General features: G+C 31.3%; 1 protein-coding gene across 2 annotated transcripts in view; it reads right to left on the bottom strand.

The window, feature by feature from the left end:
* Nucleotides 1-22,597, bottom strand: part of LOC124353851 (protein cueball) — a 64,853-nt gene that overhangs the window by 22,359 nt on the left and 19,897 nt on the right. Inside the window, exon 2 of one of the 2 annotated variants that reach the window (XM_046803878.1) lies at nt 15,923-16,012. Coding sequence is in view for 1 of the 2 variants with exons in the window: in XM_046803877.1 (XP_046659833.1) it covers nt 15,292-15,358 (67 nt within the window). In the remaining variant the exon portion in view is untranslated. Of the gene's footprint in view, nt 1-15,291; nt 15,473-15,922; nt 16,013-22,597 lie in introns of those variants that run through there. The other variant, XM_046803877.1, reaches the window with a different exon arrangement.

Here is a 22,597-nt window from a genome sequence, read left to right as displayed (position 1 = left end):
AATGAAAACTCAGAAGAACCGGTCATTAGCACCGAAAAGAAATTTAAATACATTGTGTAATGATTAAAAACTGTGAATTTTCACCTTTTTATACTCGTTTTGCTAATACAAGCTAAGGAGTATGCTACACCAAGTATCGCGTGACAGACTCCACTAAGGTAGTATGAAAAGTTTAGTCTATAGATAATTTATTCTCTAGATGTCTTGCAGACAGATAAACAGACAGACAGACGTCGTATATAAAAAACGTTTAACATCCTCCGGCAGACAAAAAGTAATAATACTGAGTCAGCCCACTGAGTGATAAACTTCAATGATGCCTATCCTTAATCTAGTACTATCATAGAACTAATTCCTGATTGTGTAGAAATGAAAATTCAAGCACACTTTTAAGGCTTTATATAAAGTATTACTCGATATATCTTGCCACAGGATAAATTCACAATTGTGTTCATTGAGTTAAGTTTCAATACACTGTTTAAATAACAAAAGTAGCAGTGATGTAATCAGATCTTACCAACCATCTTTTAATATTGACTTTCCACTCTACTATTTTTTCTCTTTACTGTATGAATAAGATACACGTGTTGATATGTAACATATTAAAATCTCATATGATTAGACTCGCTTGTTTACAAATTTATTTATTCCGCTATTTCCTTGTTGCCATCATGGTTACCCCATAAGACGAATGTAAAAATGTTTGCTAACACCCAAATCCCATGGAGTAACATAAACTATCGTCTTACTCAGTGTTCCTCATATACAGGGTATCCCGTAACTATCTGGGCAAAGGTATACCGTATTATTGCTCAGGTAAGGCAAACATATTTCACCGTATGAACAAGGGTCTCCATATGATGTATTTCAAGATTGCAAGAATTGCAAAAAAAATTAGAGGGGGTTTTCACAAATCAAATGACACCACAATGATTTAAATCGAATAATAGAGCAGATTTACTGTGACAAGACATGGCCCACATACAGAGCTTCCGTTTATTCAGTTTTTGCATTGTTGGTTATTCGCTGAGAACCTCAATGCTAGTTTTTAAGATATTCAAAGTTTAAAAGTTTTAATAGCCGCCATTTTGAAAATACTAAAGATAATTTCATTATATTTATGCAGTAATTGACCTTTTTATATTATAAAAATGTAAGCCAAATTTGGTATAATTTAATTTTTTACTTTTTAAGATATTAGTTTTTGATAAAAAAACACACACACATACACACACAGACAGACAGATGGGAAACTAAGCATTGGAGAAATATGTTTATAATGATCTGAGCAATAACCTTGTCTACCTTTGTCCAAAGAGTTACGGGGCACCCTGTATAATGATGCTTCATGCACAATTTCAAGTCTGTTCGTTTTCGAGATATCGCGGGGACAGACAGAAATCTTTTTTTTCCAGCTCCACGAGTAATATGCTTAACTGAAGATCAGCCAATCACTTGCCAACTTCTAGCTATATTGGCATGTGATTGCCAATCCTTCTCTGCCATACCGGCAGAGAATGTAGGCCAGAACTAGTGAGATGGCTTGCGGCTAAACCATGGATTATGAATCCTTTCTTGATGAAGCAGACACAGTAGATATAACCGATTGTGTGAAGCACTGTTATGTACACGCATATACAGATGACTGTTAGCTTCATTTGTCATACGAACCCTGTTGAACTGAGTTGGCAATTGCGAGAGCAAACTCGATCTCGAGAGCATAAAGATGTGGTCAGTCAAGGATGGTCTCAAACTTAATGCTGATAAATGCACAGTTCTTCACATCGCATCCCTTAACATTGGACAGAGAATGACGGAGAACAACGTGCATGTTAAGCTTGAAGACCGAGCACTAAAGGTTTACGGCGCTGTCGTCAAAACATTGGGTCATACTCGTTACTGAAAATTATGTTACTATTTTTATATAGTTTAAGTTTAATTGAATTAATTGCCATTAATTTTAGATGAATAGAGTTGTTCTGAAAAGCTGCTTGTACAGAGAAACGCTCGACTAATAAAGGCATTTTTGCTTTGATAATCAAGGATAGCACTTTCTATTGTTTGATTTCTTCCACCTTAGGTACATATCATAAATAAAAATATAACTTTTTCCAAACATAAACAATTATGAATTTCACATTTATAAGCTTATTACTACATAAGTCATAACATTAGGTATCGTAATAATTTCAAGTTCACTTTTGTAAACAAACGTAAGTTACTAAAAAAAAGTTACAAATGTAATTTCCAAATTACGTATATTCTGTATAAAGTCGTTAAAACAGACATAGTACACGTGGACGAGATACCAGTACAATATTATAGCTAACTGGTCTGTTTGTAGTAATATGTTAACAGTGTCCTAACCTAACCTCCAAATAGGCGGGTCATTGCTCAGCTGTTCTTCCAATCAATATATGGTGCCGGGTGCGAGGGGTTGAGGGGGAAGGGAAGGGGAGAGTGGCCTACGTGACTGGAACCATGTCTTCTCCAGGAACGCTGACAGTCCGTCTGTCTATCTGTCCTTGCGTTTTGACAGCGAGGCAATTTTTACGCTGCCATGTGTAACAGTTATCTGACCATTCGGTTGCACTGACGCGCTTGGAATCCGATTGAGTATCTGAGAATTCACAATAATTATCAGATTTGAATTGCAATCGTTTCATAAATCACGCTTTGTGAAACGAATCATAGAATACCACCACTACCGTGACATCAAAATAATACTTTTAAACATAACACATCAGAACAATATTTATGATTAACACGCCTGCTAAAATCAAACTCTTTAACGAAAGTTTTATTAAATTTCAATGGAGAGTGAGGCCGCCAGAAAACATCGTCGTGCCGAATTAAAATGTGTCAAGTTTTCCACCGTAATACTATTTACTTAATCGTATTGAATTAAATTGTATTTTTATTCAATCGTATCCGTTTTAGGATTTCTACTGAAAAGTGGAGTCCAAAGCAAAACTTAGCCTACTATAGAGCACCGACAATTTAAAATAAGTTACGATGACGATACGTAGTATCTTATTTGAACAATGCCTAAAGTTAAATAATACTAACACAAAAACCCACTTTAGATTTTTTTTAAATAGCCTACGAATATTTTAAATAGTTACGAAGATTATAGTTAGGTTTTAACACAATGTTGTAATTATTATTAAGAATTTAATGTATAAGAAGTAATAAATTCTTAACCAATTTCATCATAGGCTACACATATTTACTATGAGGTGCATTTCCAATAAATTAGCGGTACATTATTATGAAAACCCAAATTTTAAATTAAAATTAAAAACATTACTGTTTGGGATTTTCGAAGTAAATATCTTCAGATTACAATGCGTCACTGCGTGAAGTCAATAATTTAGTCAATTTTCGGGCGAGACGTTTACACGACACGAGACACGCTCTTCGCGACTAGATGGTGAACAGCACGCCACGGAAGTCCCCACCTTGGCCGCCGGAGGGATTGGGTCATTGTGAACGGTGAATGGCGCACCTGTGTCTCTACTCTATTGAAGGGAAGGGCGGTATAGGCAATCAACCAACGCTGGTCCATGATTGTTAAATTGTATAAACAGAACTGAACTGACCAGCAAGGTCAACATAACCTCAAACCCCTGCTGCTTCCTACTTTCAAATGGGCGCGGAGAATCTGGAATAATGCAGTAATTAGTGTACAATAGACTGAAACGGGTCACTACAAGATCATAACTCGATAAAATCCACAGATAAAATTCACGCCATTACTACAACACGACATGAATAATTGAATGGATTGATTGATGAATCCAATGTATACTTAATTGAATGGATTGATTGATGAATCCAATGTATACTTAATTGAATGGATTGATTGATGAATCCAATGTATACATTAGGTTGACTGGTAGTCAAAACTTCCTTAATTGGACTGTAGTATTAAGATTATTTAAAAAATATAATTAATTGTGCTCAATTCTGAACATGTTTTACATTGGGTATTGTATAACTGCATCGTACATGTTTAATTAACTATAACTAAAAACATTCAGTTTTCATGAAATTTGATATTTAAATTTTTAAGATCTTTCAAATTTTCAATGTTAGAAAACCAAATATTTTATGGATGTGTACCATATGATTTCTTCTCAGTTTGATACCCAGAGGTCATATCTGAAATATTGATCTTCCTTTATAAGACACTTTTAATAACTTCTAAATGTCAAATTTAAAATATGATACAGGTAAAAATAATTAAGTTTAATCTATTTCCGGAAATGTATCAAATCTTACAGAAGATGACTTATGGTGAAAAAATTTAACCACATCAAACTTAAACTATTTTGTTTAACAAATTTCACACATTTCATGTTTACAATACTTGTCTAAATTATTTGGAAATAGAACATAACAAAAAATATAAAAACATAACTATGGTTATTGCTTTAAATAGAGTAATAACGACACCACACAACAGTATAAATTATACAATTCGGATATTTCCTCTCAAAGCCATGAGTATTTGGTCACAACTATATAAGTAATATAATAACTTATACAATATAACAAATTTTAAAAGGGTGTGTAAAATTGACATTATTTAAAAGACCGTCACTTGGAAGTTAAAAAAAAACAAATCTATAAAGTCACTGCCACACTTACTTCAGATGAAAATTCTCCCATAGTTGTTAGTTGCTCTTGCTCTCTTTATTTTTTCGGATTTCACATGTAAATAGACAAGCATGTCTCTCGTATTGCCATGTATTGAAATGCTATTGTTTTACAGATGAAAACACAAAATAAATTTTATCATTATTTACACATGTTGTTTATCTCGTGATTAAATGAAAAGAAAACATGAATCAGGAACCATATGAAAATGGTAAATTCTAATTGTAACTGAACTATCAAAAAATGTCTTAAATCGTTGTTTTAGATTATTTGTAGAATTCTAAAACAAGACATAAACAGAAAAGTTATATGAACTGGTGAAGAGGTCAATCAGGTCTTCTTTCACTACGGATACAGATGAGAAAAAGTAACAGCTATAAACTGCGTTTTCAAAAAGAGTTTTGTAAGGATACCATTTTTTAGAATATTCAGGACATCTACAGCAAAGAATAACAAATGTAATATAAATTTGTATATTGAATAACATCTAAGAAACATTTGAGTTTTAATGTGTACTATGGTTTAAAACTTCAAGGAAACAATCATCGAAAAAGTTACTCAATAATTAAACCAGTAGAAAAAAAAACACCTAAATTCAGCTAACAATCACAAACATTTCCTGTTATCTCAAAGGTTATCCAAATATACAGAGAATGCAAAGTTGTTATGCAATGTTGAATAAACAAACACAATGCAAATCTATTTAACTCATTACGCAAGTAAGTCAGTATTTTACATATGGCCAACCGAACTACAGGCAAAATGCCAAATGCAATGTGATAATGGGAATTACCAAACAAAACAATTCTCTGTAAAACCCATCTCCCCTTATCTGAACTGAAATTGAAAAAAATCAAGGTAAATTTAGTTTTAATAACCCTATAAAGGTTCAGGATGTAATGACAACAGAAGGTGATCTTCAAACTGAAGGAAAACCAAAAATATGTAGTATCCTGAAATTTTTTTATAAATTCCAAGCATGCATTATGAATAATTTAATTTGTGGAATTAATACTAGGAAATAATTTAATACTAGGAAACCATATTTTTAACTGTACATGATATTTATAATAAACTACTAATAAATTGTGTGAAGTGTTATAAGTTGAAAAGGTCACAAATGAAAAGAATACAAAAAACACATGCAACAAATGTTATTTCCATTAATATTAGTCACAAGGATTAAGAACAATACAATATATCTTAAAAGTACCAATTAAATTTGTAATTATGAAGCAAACTTTATTTTAATTAGAACATACTTTTTAGTATTTAACCTCCACGTTGCTTTATAACAGATTTTTCAACATAGTTTCCACTGCTAATACCAAGTTTTTTACCATTCAAAAAAAGCTGTCAAATGAAGGATTACCACATATTATAGTAGGACTTTAAATTAAAATAAAATAAATGTTTACTTATTTAATTAATTTAATCTGTAACATAATGTTTAGAAGTATACATTAATGTAGGTTAATTCTTTAGGGGTTCTGTAACCATTTGGTGTCTTTTCTTTCTGTTCCAACCTGTCTTTTAGTTTGCTATTTTTTTACAACTTCAAAACTTAAAACTATTTTAGTTTAAAACCTCTGAAACTGTGCACCAATATGTTGTACATTAGAATCTGATTTAGTGCTAAATATAATTAATACCTATTTTGAATAGTTTCAAAATGGTAGCTTTTATAAAATATTAGTTTATTTCTATAAAAATAGACAGTAAAATAGTAACTTGTTACGAAAATTATTGGTATTTTGTTAGAACTAGATATGAATTAATCTGACTGAAACTCCAATCTATTGTTTTGAAACATAATTTGTATAAAAACTAATTATTTCAAAAAAGAGTACCTAAACTTTTAAATGTTTTTGTGTTCTGTTGGTTTATGAAATTTTAAAGCCACTATTTCAAAATCTTAATATTTATTTTAATGTTTGATACAGGTAGATCTTTTAAACGACAGTTAATTTGTTTAAAACTATAAAACCCCTAATACTCAAGGAGGTCTACTGCCAATATTCACTATGTGAGCACAGAACCAGATTTTTCTTTAAATCGGTAGAGGAATTTTTCCTAAGACAGAAATCGATTGTCAGCCATTCCAATTTTGATGTAGGTCAAAATGGCAGGGTATTAAAACGGTTACACTAATGTTTGCTTTGGTAAAGAATTCACAACTGCTGGGCATTGCAGTAATACTGTACGTTAGTAAAAGAGTTAAATACTTTTTCCTTTTCAAAAAAGCTTCAAATAAAAAAAGTTATGTAAACATATGTTACATGAAACAAAATACAACAAGATAACAAGATAAAATTTTTCTAAAAGAAGTATTGTATTTATTTCAAAATTTTCTATAATTTTGGCTTTAAATGGAAGAAAATATCCCCTAATAAGATATACATCCAGAACTACATGCAGAATGTTAATGGCACAACCACAACTCTAAGGTCAGTGATAAGCCTCTTGATAACAACTAAACTGAAAGGATGTGGTGACAAGTTAGCTGCCTGATTAAGATAATCCACTAATATTAAGGAGTTAATGTACTGATAAGCTATCACTATGAGAGTATAGAGGAAAAATAATGCGTTGGATTACATTTATTTTTTTATATAAGCTTGTTCAAATATTTTAAGGCTTATTTTAGAATACATTGGCTAAATAAAACATCTATAAATCCTACATTTTTTAATTGAACAATATTAACAAGAATAGAAAAAGAATAATTTTTATTTAATACCTTGTCAAAATTTTTCTTTAAAACTTATTTTAGAATATATTACGTAATAAAATAATTCCTGTATTGTTTTACTCAGTATTATTTTTAAATAGTATTGTACTTATTTTGCTGCTGAGATAACTTTAATATTTTTTTAAACCTTTATCATCTTCATACCTAAACGAGTGCTTATTAAAAAGGTTCTGTGTTGTTATATGATTCTTTAAAAAGAATCTTTTAGACAACGCTCTTATACATTCCAGAAGCTTCTTTCTTTTTGGAATTCTTTGTTTCATTTTAAAACTAGCACTCCAATAATTGGAGTGCTAGTTGATAATGAATTAACAATGTTCTTGTTTAGTTACAAAATATTTACGACAAGGTGCATATGAGTTTTAAAAATCAATGTTGGTACACAAAATGTGCAACATCTTAAACATTGCAACAAACTGCTTCAGAATATTTTTATCGATTCGTAAAAATTGTTTAGTTGTCCGCACGTTTTCACTAAGATCAACTGACACTTAAGACATGTATCTGGTAGGAAAATAGGTTATGATAAAAATCTGAAGAACTCAAATTTATACATAGTTGTGTGGTTGTTACAAACCATACTCAAGCGATGTAAGATATGGCTTGTTCGACTTTAGAGATAAAAACGGTAATCAATACCAAGGTTAATTTTATATTCAACCTTCATAATGACCCGGACAAGTGGTCCGGTATACCCCGTATTGCGGAGTCTGGACTGGTTAGTCAACTTATGTAATGGAAAACAGGTCCGGGACTTGGCATCTGTATTCCGTCATAAACACACAATCTACGATGCAAACTGTTCTTTCACGTCAATAATAAACAGCTGGTGCTTAGGTATGTATTTAAGTGAGAGGAGATTATTATTATCAGATACAGAAATAGGAGAGAATGTTTTAATAGTTTTAATTTATTCTCTGACAGTGTACTAACATCTGTACTCAAAACCTGCACAATGTTTATTGTAGACGCCGCTACAACAGGATACTGCTGTGAGCTGTGGGCGTGAACGTTTTAATCCCATTGACAAGCAATCAGTATATTAATGTAGTAAAGGTAAATGCCGAAGGCCAATTCTACAACTTGTACACCCATGGTCAGGGCATTAACATGGCTGCTTATTATCCCTTATGGAACAGCAGCCTTCCTGCAATAGCATTGCCAAATAGTAGTTTCACATTACTTGTACTTTACAGCTAAAAATGTATTGCTTTTGAAGGTTTTTATAATAATTAATTGTTCTTTCATTTTCCAATATTAGTCATCCTATTTTGGACATTTTTATTCCTTAAAATATTGAATGGATTGCTTTGCGATTAGAGCTTGTACATGGTGAATCCGATAAAAGTGTGCAATGTTTCAGGATTGGTAGAGGATGTGAATACAAACATTTTTTGTCCAATATGTGTGGGGTTGCAAACATTTTGTTTCCTACAAAAGTGAGAATTTTCCTCCGTGTAGGAACTGTCTCACATTTGTGTTATTCATCCCGCTGTCCCCAATATTTTTTCCTTATAATATTTTACTTAATAAATGACAACACTAACTATTTTTGCTCGAAAGAGAAATTTAAAAAATGCATATGCTGACTACAAGAATTACCAATAAAATGAAAAACACGTGGACAGGAAATGAATGAACAGAAGTAAAGGAGGCTCAGAACGGGTTTCAGAATTATTCCATCTCCAGGACACTATCCTTGACCTTGCTCTGATAAAACACCTTATCTTGCCACCAAGTGACCTTGAATAATTTGCTACTGAAGTAGTCCATCACTTGGACAAGTTTAATTTGTGAGGCTTCAACAAGACTAGGCAAGAATCATTACCTATCATTATACCTGGATATAATTGAAATTTGTTTACTACAACATTTTATTTATCTAACAAATAACTTAAAACCTAAATTTTACTTGTTATATAGTTAAAAATAGTTGGGTAGTTTGGATTTGTGTTAATATTTACTGTAAAAAATTGGTATTTATTTACAATAGCGTGACCATGGAAAATGGACTTTTTTCCTGGGGTTGGGCATTTATAGCCAAGTATTATTATCACAGGTGCATATAAACTGGGGGGAAAGTATATTATTGTATTATATTGATGCCTTTCGGGCATTATTGCGTTCAGTATGGAAAATAACCGACAAAATTTTGTCGAACAACACTTGAGGGTTAAGGAGCAGGGGCATCACGTGATCTGGGATTCGACTCTTGCAAGCTCGAGTTAATTTTTTTTTCTAAAAGAGCAAGCAGTGCGCAGCACTGCGCAGCGGGCAGGCATCGTTGACAGGATTAACGTACTAGTCAGCATCATTTCAGCCAGAGGTACTATCAAAAACAGAGTTTTCAGAGGATTTCAAAAAATCGTAACTCCTTTGATTTTCGTTGCCGACGAATTTTTTCTTCACTATTGTTTTCAGGAAAAATTGTAGTTTTCAGGAAAAAATAATGAACATACCTTTCCATGGTCACGTTATTGTAAATTGATACCAAAAAATTTCAAAATAGACCTAATATACCAAATTTACAGTTTGATAATCACAATAACACCCTCAATTTGAAATTTAACCATAGTATAAATTTACCAGCACACATTGAGTATCAGAGCAAAATACTTCAGAAAAACACATTCTTATTAAAAAAATTTGTTGTCCTCAGCCTAAAGAAATGTTATGGACTTAACCGATTTTCAGCTGACCACGAAGGGTTTTGACTCTATAGACATGACCTTCGTGTCTAATCAGTAAATTTATGTGGTGCATCTGACTTGACTTATGTAAGAACCCTTGGGTTTGGTCCAAGGGTTCTTACATAACCTGATAAGCACTTTTCATAACTAAATTATAACCTATAAACGTTTCCTTGGTGCGTATAATTATATTGCAACATTAACACTCAATTATTAATTTTTGATTTCAGCCAAAATTCTCTTACTACTTTTCAACCAAAGTAAAAATTGGTCCAGAATCATAATTTTAAAATGCAATTCCTTCATGTAAGAAAACTATTCCTTTTTATAGGTTTATAAGAACATCTGAAGGGTATTCTAGTACCAATGTAATTCACATTGAAGTATGCCAACGTCAGTAAATCCATCTTCACGTTCACTCGTGACCTATGATTACTGTATCATGCGCTTGTATTTGTAAATAGCACAAAGTTATCTGTTTGAGTGTTAATAAAGACCTTTCTTAATCCATTTTTACTATATTCTATTCTGAGTAGTAACATCTTGAAAATAATTGATGAGTAGCTTCAAGCTTTTTTATTGGACATAAAAATTAAAAAGTTATACCTGCCCTTATAATGTTGATAAAACCTTTAATAATTTAGAAATTCTGTGTAGTTTGGAAGAATTAAGTTAATTAAATACTTTCTAATACAGGGTGACTTTCTTAAATGGACCATCATCATTTTGATTTTGGAAACTTTGATCTTGTCAGATTTGTAGTTATAATCAGCAAACTTTAAATGGGAAACTTTTCCTTGTTTTAGAGAAATTTTAAAATATGTATGTATTTCTAACTTTTAAATAACCTTTTTACATAAAATACCCTGTATTTTATCATCATTTTAGTTGGGAAATAATTTTAAGCCTTTTTTTTATTCCTGGCACTTTTTTTATATTTCCCTTAATCATAGAGATATGAGAGGTTAAAGTGTTGACGTTATTTCTTATGGTGTTTAACATTGAGAAACACTTTTATCTGTCATATCTTTGTCAATATAAAAACCGTGTCAGGAATAGAAAATCCTTGAAGTTATTTCCTAACAAAAACATCATATGATACAGAGTGCTCTATTAGAAAAAATAAAATTGACTGCCATATTGATAAATTATAAGAGTTTTCATAAGTTTTAAATGCGTATTTTAAAATGTAAAAAAAAAACAAAGAAAGGTTCTCCATTTAAAGTTTGCTGTCAGAGCTATAAAGCTGACAGCCTGCTGTCCTCAAGATCACAATTGTGGTGGTCCATTTAAATTTAAGAAAGACACCTTGTATAAGTGAGTATTAATTAACTTAATACTTCTAAAATATCTATACAGTTCCAAATGTTTAGTTTTTATTAAGTTTACTGTCATATTTATAGTTTCAAAGATCGTAAACGTGGCCCATTTAATCTATACAGGTCTAGGATGCTCTACTCAAATGTGTTTACATGTTATGAAATGGGTTTGATTTGTTTATTGGTTGAATGCCAAGAATCCGAAAATAGCTCAGGAAGTTCAGAGCAAAATTAAGACAAAGATGACAGAGTTTCTTTATTATCACAAAAGCTTAGTTCACCATTAGTATGCTCCAGAGGACTGCACTATCGTCAAAGAAGAACTATCTCCAGGGATGCAATGCAGTGAAAACATCCTGAATTGTAGCAAATGGATACACTGGATGTTTCACCATTATAATACACCAACTCATACCTTTCCCATGTTTCAGATTTAGGTCAGTGCTATACCCTCCGTACAATCCTGATAAGGGAAGAATGTGAGTTTTGGCTGTCGCTTTGAAAATGAAATCCTCGCTCAAATGAACCAGATTTAAAACAGTTGAAGAGGTCAAACTGAATGCAATGGCAGAGCTAACAAAGTCCCAAATGCGGACTATGTAACTTTTTTCTCGAAATGGGAGGAACTTGGAACTCCTTCTAAGTACTCTCGACATAAATGGTGTCCAATGGAGAGTATTTTGAAGGAGCCTTACGTTTGGTTGTGATTTTTAAGCTAGTTTTTCAGTATTATAAAAAATTGGAAGATTTACAGGATGGCCCTTGTAAATTATTTTTTAGATTGATATAGCTGTAATATTTAATAAGTCTTAAACATCTACATAAATTCATATCCAATATCCTGTACTGAGATATAAAAACAAATGGCATTAATACTATGTAACCCTATATAAGAGGCTGCAGTATAGTCAGCAGCCACCACCAGAATCGAATCAGGGAACCAAATTATCCATTTGCGATAACTAAACAATCAAATACAAAAACACTCTAGTTATAGTTACAATTTGAACTATTTCCAACTCTTTATAATTCATATTAAATGACAATAGTGTTCAAAATTTATCAATACAAAATAAAATCATTTGTACCAGTATGGTATTTCATTAATGGTCAAAAGTACAATGGTGAAGAACATGCATTATTTGTGTCATAAGCTATCAAACACATTTATCCTTCAAAATAGCAAAAAGTAACTAAATATTACACTGTTTTGTTTGAATAAATGTCTAGCCTAGATAGTCTTTTATTCATCATAAAGTTATTACTTTTATAGCCTATGTATAAAAATATAACTCATGCAATTTGAAATAGCCTACCTATAACGTAATTTGGTTCAAAATTTTGGCTACGCAGTTTAGAAAATCATAAATATAGATGATTTGATTGGTGACCTTTTATTATACTACAGCCATATAAGATGCTATGCACTGCAGTCACCAATACAGTTCTGCCCGCAATATTACTTGGCCTATTGCTAATGAAAGATGTAGAAGATACTTTTATCTAGTATTTGTGATAGTAATCTCATCATCGGCAGTGTTTTCTTCAACACATTTCTACAACATTTTTAAGTATAAAGTCACCAGAGTGATGTTAAACATGCTAAAATTAATGTAAACAGTTTTTCTATAAAACATTTGTGATACGAACTCAGTAAAAACCATGAGCTCAATTCCTACCATCATTGGACGGTTGGACAGAGGAAAACAGTGTCACACTGACACGTTAGATCCAAGAACAGAGTAATTCAATTCACATGTATCGACAAATTGAAACATATTCAATATAGGCCTGGTTAGATAACTGGAGTAACGAATGCGAATAGTCATAATTATAGTCGACACTAGCACATTTTATACATTTAACATAGTCCATTCCATAGGACTCAAAGGGTTAAACATATTCTGAAGTTCCATTAATTTTGTTGCAAGTAAACTATGGACTGTGTAGTAGGTATCTCTCATTTAAGATGCTCATGGCGATGTGAACCATCTTCATCAGCCGGCATTGACAATTCCATAGCCAATATTTGTTAAATATAACTTTTTGCCACAGCCAGTATTGCTAGTCCGAGATATCGTGATTACACCTTAAAATAATATTTTTGCATTAAGTGAAACTAATATTTCCAAAGGTTTGGAAAAAGGTGATGAGGTAATTGTATACAGTCACTCACTACCTGATGTATTAACTTAATGAATTTTATATTTTATATTCCTAAAATAACTGGTCTCAGAATATGTGTAGAGTAATAAACACATTAGCCTAGATAAGCCTGGTTGGTACATACATACCATCAATTGCAAGAATGTCAGAGGGTCATATGAGGGTCAACACTAGGGTATAATTTAAAATGTGGATAAAAAACAACTTAGTTTATTGAAATATGGAAATGTTAGTTAAAGAATGCTATTTATGGATTTTCAGAATTAAACTTTCGAGAAAAATGCAATTCAAAACATCTTTGATACTATCCCATTTATTACTGTTGATGTCTGTATTTTAGTCTTGACCTGATCAAGCACAGACTACCTATAGTTAAGTTAATTCTCTTTTTTGGTTAAAACAAGTTCAACTTATCTAAACTAAAAGCAAAATACAATTTTTATTATACTATTACACGTTCAAGCCTAAACAGAATTACAGTAATTGTGTCATTTAAAAGTTGTATTTAACTATTTTTTTTTTTAAATATGCAGTAACTTGAACAGACACTTGAAACTATGTTTTTATCAGGAGTGCCTACTTCACTATCTCTAATGCCTACCCCTTCTGGATTAGCTGGCATCTTCAAAATTGATCCACCATACAAAAATTAAAAAATATAATCATATAATGGGTTTATCAGTACACAATTTTTCATTATGTTTACAACTTAACATGACATTCAAGAAATAATTTTAAACTACTTGAAGATCAATAAAATGGAACTAACTTAACTCAGAAGCTGGTTGCTTGTTAACTCTGATAATAGACCTGACCTTATCAAAGGTCAAAAAGACTAAATATATCATTCAATAGAATAATAATTCAGCTATATAGGTATATGGTTCTAACTATTGATGCAGGCCTAAGTTTAAATCACCCAATATAAAAATTGTTTATCTCATAGTGGCTTAATTAAATAAAAAATGCAAATTAACATACAATAGGCTACCAAAACCTAAAATGTGTAATGAGATCTAATCTACTAGTTTGCTTTATTGAGTATAATAAATCTTGTTTTTATAAGTTACTATGAACGCCTAGCCTAACAGCAATAAAAACCTATATCTTTCATTATAAAATGAAAGATACCAAATTTATTATAAAAGGGTTATCACATTCATCAATATAAAGAAGTGTTAAAAATAGGAAAAAAATAAAAACCTTTTACTTATGTTATAGAAATATATTAAAATGGAATTAAATAAAAAATAAATTTAAAAGATGATAAATAAAAAAACATGCTATCAATGTTCTATACTAATTAGACCCGGTTATCACTAATTTTGTGTGACATTGCAAAGGTTTACTTGTGTTTATAACTTAAGATTATTTTGCCCCCTAAACCGTACTACGTCAAAATATTATTTTTTTTTAATAAAAATTCAGTAATATGACAAGTTTCTTAGATACAGCAATTTATTTATAGACACTTGAATGATATTGCAAGTAGTTAACAAACACAATATATTTAAGATCTTTGAAATCAGAATTAGCTACCAAATACACTAATATTTATCATTACTTATAACAAGTTTACGTACAAATATCACATTGTAAAGGGTGTGCGAGCCTACGTGACTTTCGCATGCTGCCCGATGGCTGTAAAATAACAGTACAATTTACTATTTTTCTAATTAAAATTCGCCAGGACAACACTTACCCCATGCGTTGGCATAAAGAAATCCTGAGCTAAAAAACAGCACGTTTAATATCAGTCCGGCTTTCATGTTTTAATCGTTTAATTCATGTAATGATAAAAGCGCACATTCAAGCAAATACACGCACCGCACTACACTCCCAAGCGCAACACAGGTGAAATGACTGAATTTGATTTTGCGTCTGCCGGCCGAGACATGCGCTCAGGTTTGCTTCAAGGGGGAAAGTTGCGATACGTTAGGGATTTCACGCGCAGCTATCTGGCACTACTGTTGGCTTGGGCATGCGCACAAGGGTATAAACAAAAACCATAATCTTAAACTTGATTCATTGCCAAGAAAGGTTATGTTTATTGTTACGTTTCAATATTATCGAAAATAAAATGTCTTTGAGCTATCTATATTAAAACTAACACCTCGATTATCAGTGCTTGGAGACTAATGCGATTCATTATCTTGGTTAGACAGAATGTAAGATTTACAAGAAACTCACTGATTTATTTTAGACAAATAGTGATTACTTTTTAAATTTGTATAAGCATCACTCAAACCGCTGAAATGTTGGCATTACTTTTGCATCCGTCTTATTTACATAAACTGCAACACCTGATCGTAAGATTGTCTAATTTCACTCACCTTCTGCTGGACATCTGTGGCGATCATGAGGTCCCTTTTACGAAGATTGAAGTGTCGATTCACAATACTATATTTCAAGCACAGAACGCACTAAAACAAACAATAATAACCAACTGTAAATATTGCTAATCTATAATATCAGTATACACAAATAAATAGTTAAACAACAAAAAAGGAGGACTACTCTTCTATAGTCCAGACTCGGTTCGTGTTCACAAATAGTACACTTATTCGCTTCCAGATACCGCTACATGTCCAGGATCTTGAGATTTCAGTTTGCTTTGCAAACACGAAAGGCGGGAATATTTTGTATTCTAGACTTGTGAAAGGATTGAGTATTGTTTTTTTTTTACATACAGTTAAGTTTGCAAACGCTTACTTTTTTCCGATGTCGTTTCCAATTCAAAGAACACAAGTTACCTCACGCAATATTAATTTTGTATAGTACCAACACTTCCAGAATTTTGAAGTTACAACTCCTATTTCGTTAAAAAGCTTTTTTTTCACAGTTCCTTGTTTTAACATTATATAGCCTACTTACAATAAGCAATGGAACTATTATTAATAATTTATTTGAGATGTTTCTCAATACATCATTTTGTTTATGAGACCTAACTAGAAAAATCACTGATCAATTTATTATTACAACAATTAAACATTAAAGTACAGTAACAAATTTAATATTTAATAAAAATATTAATAGCATGTTACAAGTTATCTAAATAAATTTGTAAAAAATATGTTAAGAAATTTGGAGGGTAGAGTAGGATAAACGACCCAGTTTTTATATTGAAATTATCAAACTATACTATTTAATTATTATCAATATAATCAACCAATCGATCAAATCAAATCATATTAATTTGAACAATAACTAAACCAACTGTACACACATTTTCATATTCTAAATACAATTAGTTCTATTTATAACTTCTTTTAAGTAAATGAAGATAGTTAAATTTAAAAAACTAAATAAAAAAAACTAAAAAATTATTTAATGTGCCTTTCTCGGTTTAAAGATATTTGTTTTGTTGTTACGCTTTCCTTATTTAAATGAAATTTTTCCTGACACCTGTCTTAATTTTATCGTTTGATTAATGGTCATGGTCCCTTTATTATTTATAAAATTACGTAATTGTTTAAACTATTTTTATTAATTTGAAACGTGTGACTTTAATTTAGTATTTTAAATACGTTGATATAGATTGATAGTTCTGTTATTCGATATACAAAGTATCGATGATTGTAATAAATGATATAAAAACTGCGCCCGCTATTCGTACTCTGCCCAATTTGGATGTTAAAGTTTATTTGTAATATTTTTAAAAGCAAATAACAAATTATCCTGACAACAATACTTATACAAATGCAACTAATGACATTTTGTTTCACCATGCAAAATAATGAAGACTATTGAGTTTAACTTCAGTCCACCTTCCTCTTACGTGCAGCATCTGAAATCTGATGCTATTGCAGACTTTTTTTGCACTCCTCAAATCTAAAGGTATGTTTGTCTGAGGAGATCAAAAATTGTTGGTGAAGAAGAACGAAGAAGCTCAAAACGTACCCCACCGCATCGTTTTGACATCAGAGACACCAAGACTACAAAAAGATTTCAGGAGTCATGTCTGCAACAGCATCAGATTTCAAATGCTGCTTGAAGAGAAAGGTGGACTGGAACTAAACTCAGCGTAAACATTGAATTAACCCCTTCCCACCATAGCTGCGTCTCTGTGGAATAAACAGAGCATGTTCAAATTTTTAATAGGCCTACTATATATTTGTGGATATATAGAATTTCTTATAAATAACGTTATGACCTACCTTTTAAATGTTAATTCTTTTAATACATCAGCCTTAAATATTTTTATATGTCCCAACCAAAAACACTCCTTGATTTATTAATTGTTAGTAGAATAGGTAATGTCATTGGTGTTAACAAAGATCCAGCATAGAGATAGAAGTAAAAGTTATGAAAGTCTGACTGTTCAGCTTACATAACTTCCAGCTAAGTTAAAATTCTTATGACCCTCCACCCACACTTCAGGGTCACCCAGATCCCACTCAATCCCGGAAAGAGAACATTTAGAATAACTGACCTTCAAATTGCAAGAGCTGATACTTTGTGAATATGCTATGTCTAAAACTATGTTTTTCACTCAATCAACTCAAACAATATTCCTAACAGAAGCAGTAAACTTTGTTTATTTTCATACTGTGCATATAATAGAATAGAATGTGCATTGTGATCTTGTAGGTCAAAATATGGAACTTACAATATTTATAATTCCTATAATACCTCTCTTGTTTATGAACCAAATAAACTGAACCTTATTCATAACTTTATTAGTGTCCAAAAGTTACACCATTAAATTTAGAGTGGTTTTAAGGATTCACTAAAATTACTAGAACAATCCTAATGTAGACCACTTTCCTATTTTAAAATACCTTTATTAATTATTCTCCAAATTGATGTAATAGTTGTAGGGTTTGTTGTGTAAAAAACCTGGATGCATTTTCAAATTGCTATAAAACCTTACAGAATGAACTAAATCTGAAAAATATTTGGCTATGCAACACCTGTTTCATTGAAACTTAGCAGTAATGATAATTTTAAATTAAAATGTGATCATATTGAATATAGATGTTTTATTATTCTTATTTTGATTTACTTTGTATAAAACACTACTAGATAAAAAATAAATAGTGTAAATATTGCTCTAAACCAAATCTATTTGTAAATTCAAATCTAATCAGAAATTACTTTTGAATTAATTAATACTTATTATGTATTTATGATTTGATCCCCTACTTCCTCTAAACAGTATTTTCAGAATGGCTCAATTTTATTTACAGATAATTTGACCCAACATTGGTAAGCAAAGAATTATACTGTTACACATCCACTTTCCGACAGCACAAGCTAATGTACATTTTTGGGATAGCAATTCAGGATTGACAGACGAAATATGCAGCAATGTAGAAGTAATCTTTCTTAATGAACAAATTATGATTTTACCATGGCATTTGTTTGAAATGTACTAGTCAACAACACAAAATAGAACTCTTCCTCCCCTCCGCAAAAACCCTAAAATAAAAAAAAGTCTGTAAAATAGCAATGTAATTGTTTGAATTTAACGCAGTAGTGCAACCGTTAAACATTTAACTTTGATTTACACCTATCTAATGTATTCAAATTTAGATTTATCTCATATCTTCTGGTGTGATGTGTTCTTATTTAGATTCATCTATCTCCCCCCCCCCCCCCAAAAAAAAAGAAAATCAGCACTGCGTACATCTTGCCCGATTATAACAAAATGTATAGCGGTACCGTACTCTAAAACAGATGTTTAAAACATTTCTTTATTCTTCACTTTTATTTATGCCTCAATGTTTCAATATTTCAAGTATTAAAACCTAGAACATTAGAATGGAATGTCAATATTTGTAACTGGTAGTCTATCAAATGACTAGCAGTTACCCACAGCTTCACACAAAATTTTATTTTGAAAAACAGAGACTCCATGAATACGAGTATATTCTTTTTAAATGCCATTCCAAACAATCGGAGATAAGTGATAGACACTAATAGATATTTGAATCTCTTGATCCAGTTTAGATTTGATTTTAAAGATTGGGCCCTGAAGTCGAAAGTGAAACTGGTTTTAATAAGTACTTCTCAAATGTCTCTCCAATTGATATTTTATTGAATAGCTCCAATGATTTAAGTAACAACTAAACTATTTTAAGTCTATTGTGGATAAGTTCAAAGTCAGCTTTTAAAACACTTAAAAAGTTATGGCAGTTTACTCTAGTTGATTACAACTGTAATAAAAACGAACCTAAACAAAGAAAAGTTTCCACATACAAGAGCATTAAGTGTAAATGACTTTGACAGATAAACAATAACAAACGTTTGCTAAAACCTGTTTAAATGTGAAGAAATGGTTATACTTATTATTCTTGACTAATGGTGACTAAAAACTCATTTACTATCTGCTGACTAAGCCAACTCTATAAATGTAATGGATAATGAAGTGTTAAAGGAGTTTTCAAGACCAGTGGGGCATAGTACGGAGGGATTTTCAAATAGGAATAGCCCTATGTATTTATTTACTAGGGACCCTCGGAATGTCCATGTAAAATTTCAGAACAATCAATTCAGCAGTTGTTATCTAATTGACTAACACACACACACAGATATACACCAATACATTTTTATATAATAGAATAAACTAAGAATAGTATAGACTAACTGATCACTATTGCATCACTGTAGATGAGCACCCAAAGGATCTAAAACTTATGCAGCATCACCTAACAAGAGGAAAATATATTAAAAAATAAAGTAATAATGAAAACAAGAAAATTAATGCCCTTTAGAAATATACCATAAAATAAGGAATATTAAACTTAAAATCTATTAAGTTTTTCGATTATATGGGGATATTGATATGTATTATAAATCTAGTCCTGCATCAGGACTCCTGCGTAATCTAGTCGAATCCTAATCTTTAATATACATACTTAGTTTGAATAACATGTAAACCACTGCAAATTATGGTTACTTTTAAAAACTGATAACAGCGCATGCAGAGAAATAATACTTTTAAATTTGATAATAATGTCTGAAATTGACATGATAAGTTCTGTACGTAATGTAATTCAGGATAATACGGAAGATTACATCGGTAAACAGCAGGTAATAAATATGCGCATATAATTATTTTGGACATTGTATATTTGGAAACTTGTAAGGTATTACTTGGATAACGTTTATGACTATAGTCATTATGCCTTAGTTTAGTTTTACAGTCATGTATTTGGAACTAAATTAAAATAAATGTTACTAATTTACTGTATGTGAAATTTACATTAAAAGTTAGTATTAGTTAAGATCTTTCTGGGGGAGGCTTTAGGATATTCCCGTTTAATGAGAATGTAGTTCATATAGCTCCCAGATTCTGCAGTGACCACTCCTAACACAATCCTGGGTGTCCTAGTGACATTCTTGTTACGTATTTTCAACTAGACGAGCAGTAATATACAGCATTGAATTAGAAAAATAAAACATTTTTGTTTAACCTTAAATTACGGCAGCTGTTATCTTGCATAAATAATGAGAGGTAGTTTGTTCATTAGAAGAAAATAAAATTTTAATGGAAATAAGTTAGTACTTTACAGGTCAATTAGACTTTTTCCAGTGGCGTAGCCAGGTGATATCTCGATGTATCTCCCCCTTCCCGATAATTTGGAATAAAAAATGGGTACTTAGGTGTATTATACGGCCAATATATCTCTATCTACTACTTGGTACTACGCAATAAAAGTAGGTAAATACACACGTACGCTATACATAAAAAGTTAAAGGTAAACTTCACGAGCGATCACGTGATCTGAGCTTGAATATTAAGATACTCAAAAAATCTCAAGGGATGTTTTTGTTCTTTCGCCAGAAGTGCGGGCTGGCGCCGAATCAGATCACGTTGGACGATCTGGCACATGATCTGAGGTCGGGAATTTAATAGGTCAATATTTCGTTAGTTAATAGATTGAGCCTAATCATGAATAACCCAACCATGTCAATCAGACTGTGGTCGACTGAAATTGTTCCGCGCTCATCACAATGTTGTTGAGTACGTTAGTGTTCGAGAGCGCGTAGGTAGTCATCGCATACTACCTGCCTTTGATTGTAATAACTATGTAGTAAACTCAATGGTGTTACTACAGTTAAACAAACTTATATGCATAGTTTGTCTGTGGTACATGCGTTCTGTATATATCTATTTTTGTTTTTGTTTTTAATACTAAATTTGAGTTATTGCTTCAGATTTAGGTCTAAGAAGTTTTATTATGAGACCATGTTAGGCACGTATGTTGCAAGTAGTGTGTTTCTGTTCAAGATAAGATTAACCGTAGCTGCAATATAAATATTTTATACAAAGTAAATAAATACTGAATGAGAAAAGCCCTTCTGGTAACACTCACACTGGACCTTTCTTATTAGTGTCCATTGTGTTCTGATCTGTTGATCAATCCATGATGCGTCGCTGGGATATCTGAAAGAGCTAGGCTTGAAAGAATGTAAGAAACGTACTTTTATCTGAATGTGTAAATATCTACATTCAGTTTGAGGTTAGGATCTCAACAACATTTAACTCGTGTATACAAACGTACATATTAAAGTCAAAATATAACTATTAAACAAATCGTTTAGGCAGTGACACGGGATTTTGAAAATGTTGTTCTGTTCTTGCCGCCAATTTTGCAACAATTGTTTAAAATTTTAACATTAAATATTTTTGGTTCTTAATTTCCAACAGATATTTTAAAACCATTATAACAGTTGATTTCGTTGTTATTTTTAACTGATTTGGTTTTAATTGTTATATTATTCATATTTTTAACGAAAAGCTTGAACATGTGTTATTATTATTTTACATGATTTTAACAAAAGTTTAATAATTACACTAAATTATTTAATTGTAAATAATAAATATTATGTTTTCAAATTGGTCCTTCTGATTTATTATGTAGTAGGCCTATTATTCTGATTATGTAGTGATTCAAAAGAATTGAATACATTGTAATAGCCATAAATTAATCAAGACTATTGGTCAAGGCAATAAACTACATACAAAGTTAAGTTAAGACCTATGTATAATTAAAACTACA

The sequence above is a fragment of the Homalodisca vitripennis genome, chromosome 2, assembly GCF_021130785.1.
Source record: "Homalodisca vitripennis isolate AUS2020 chromosome 2, UT_GWSS_2.1, whole genome shotgun sequence".
In the NCBI taxonomy this organism is placed as follows: Eukaryota; Metazoa; Arthropoda; class Insecta; order Hemiptera; family Cicadellidae; genus Homalodisca; species Homalodisca vitripennis.
Note: the sequence above shows the minus strand (reverse complement) of the source record. Positions and strands in the feature narration are given on the sequence as shown.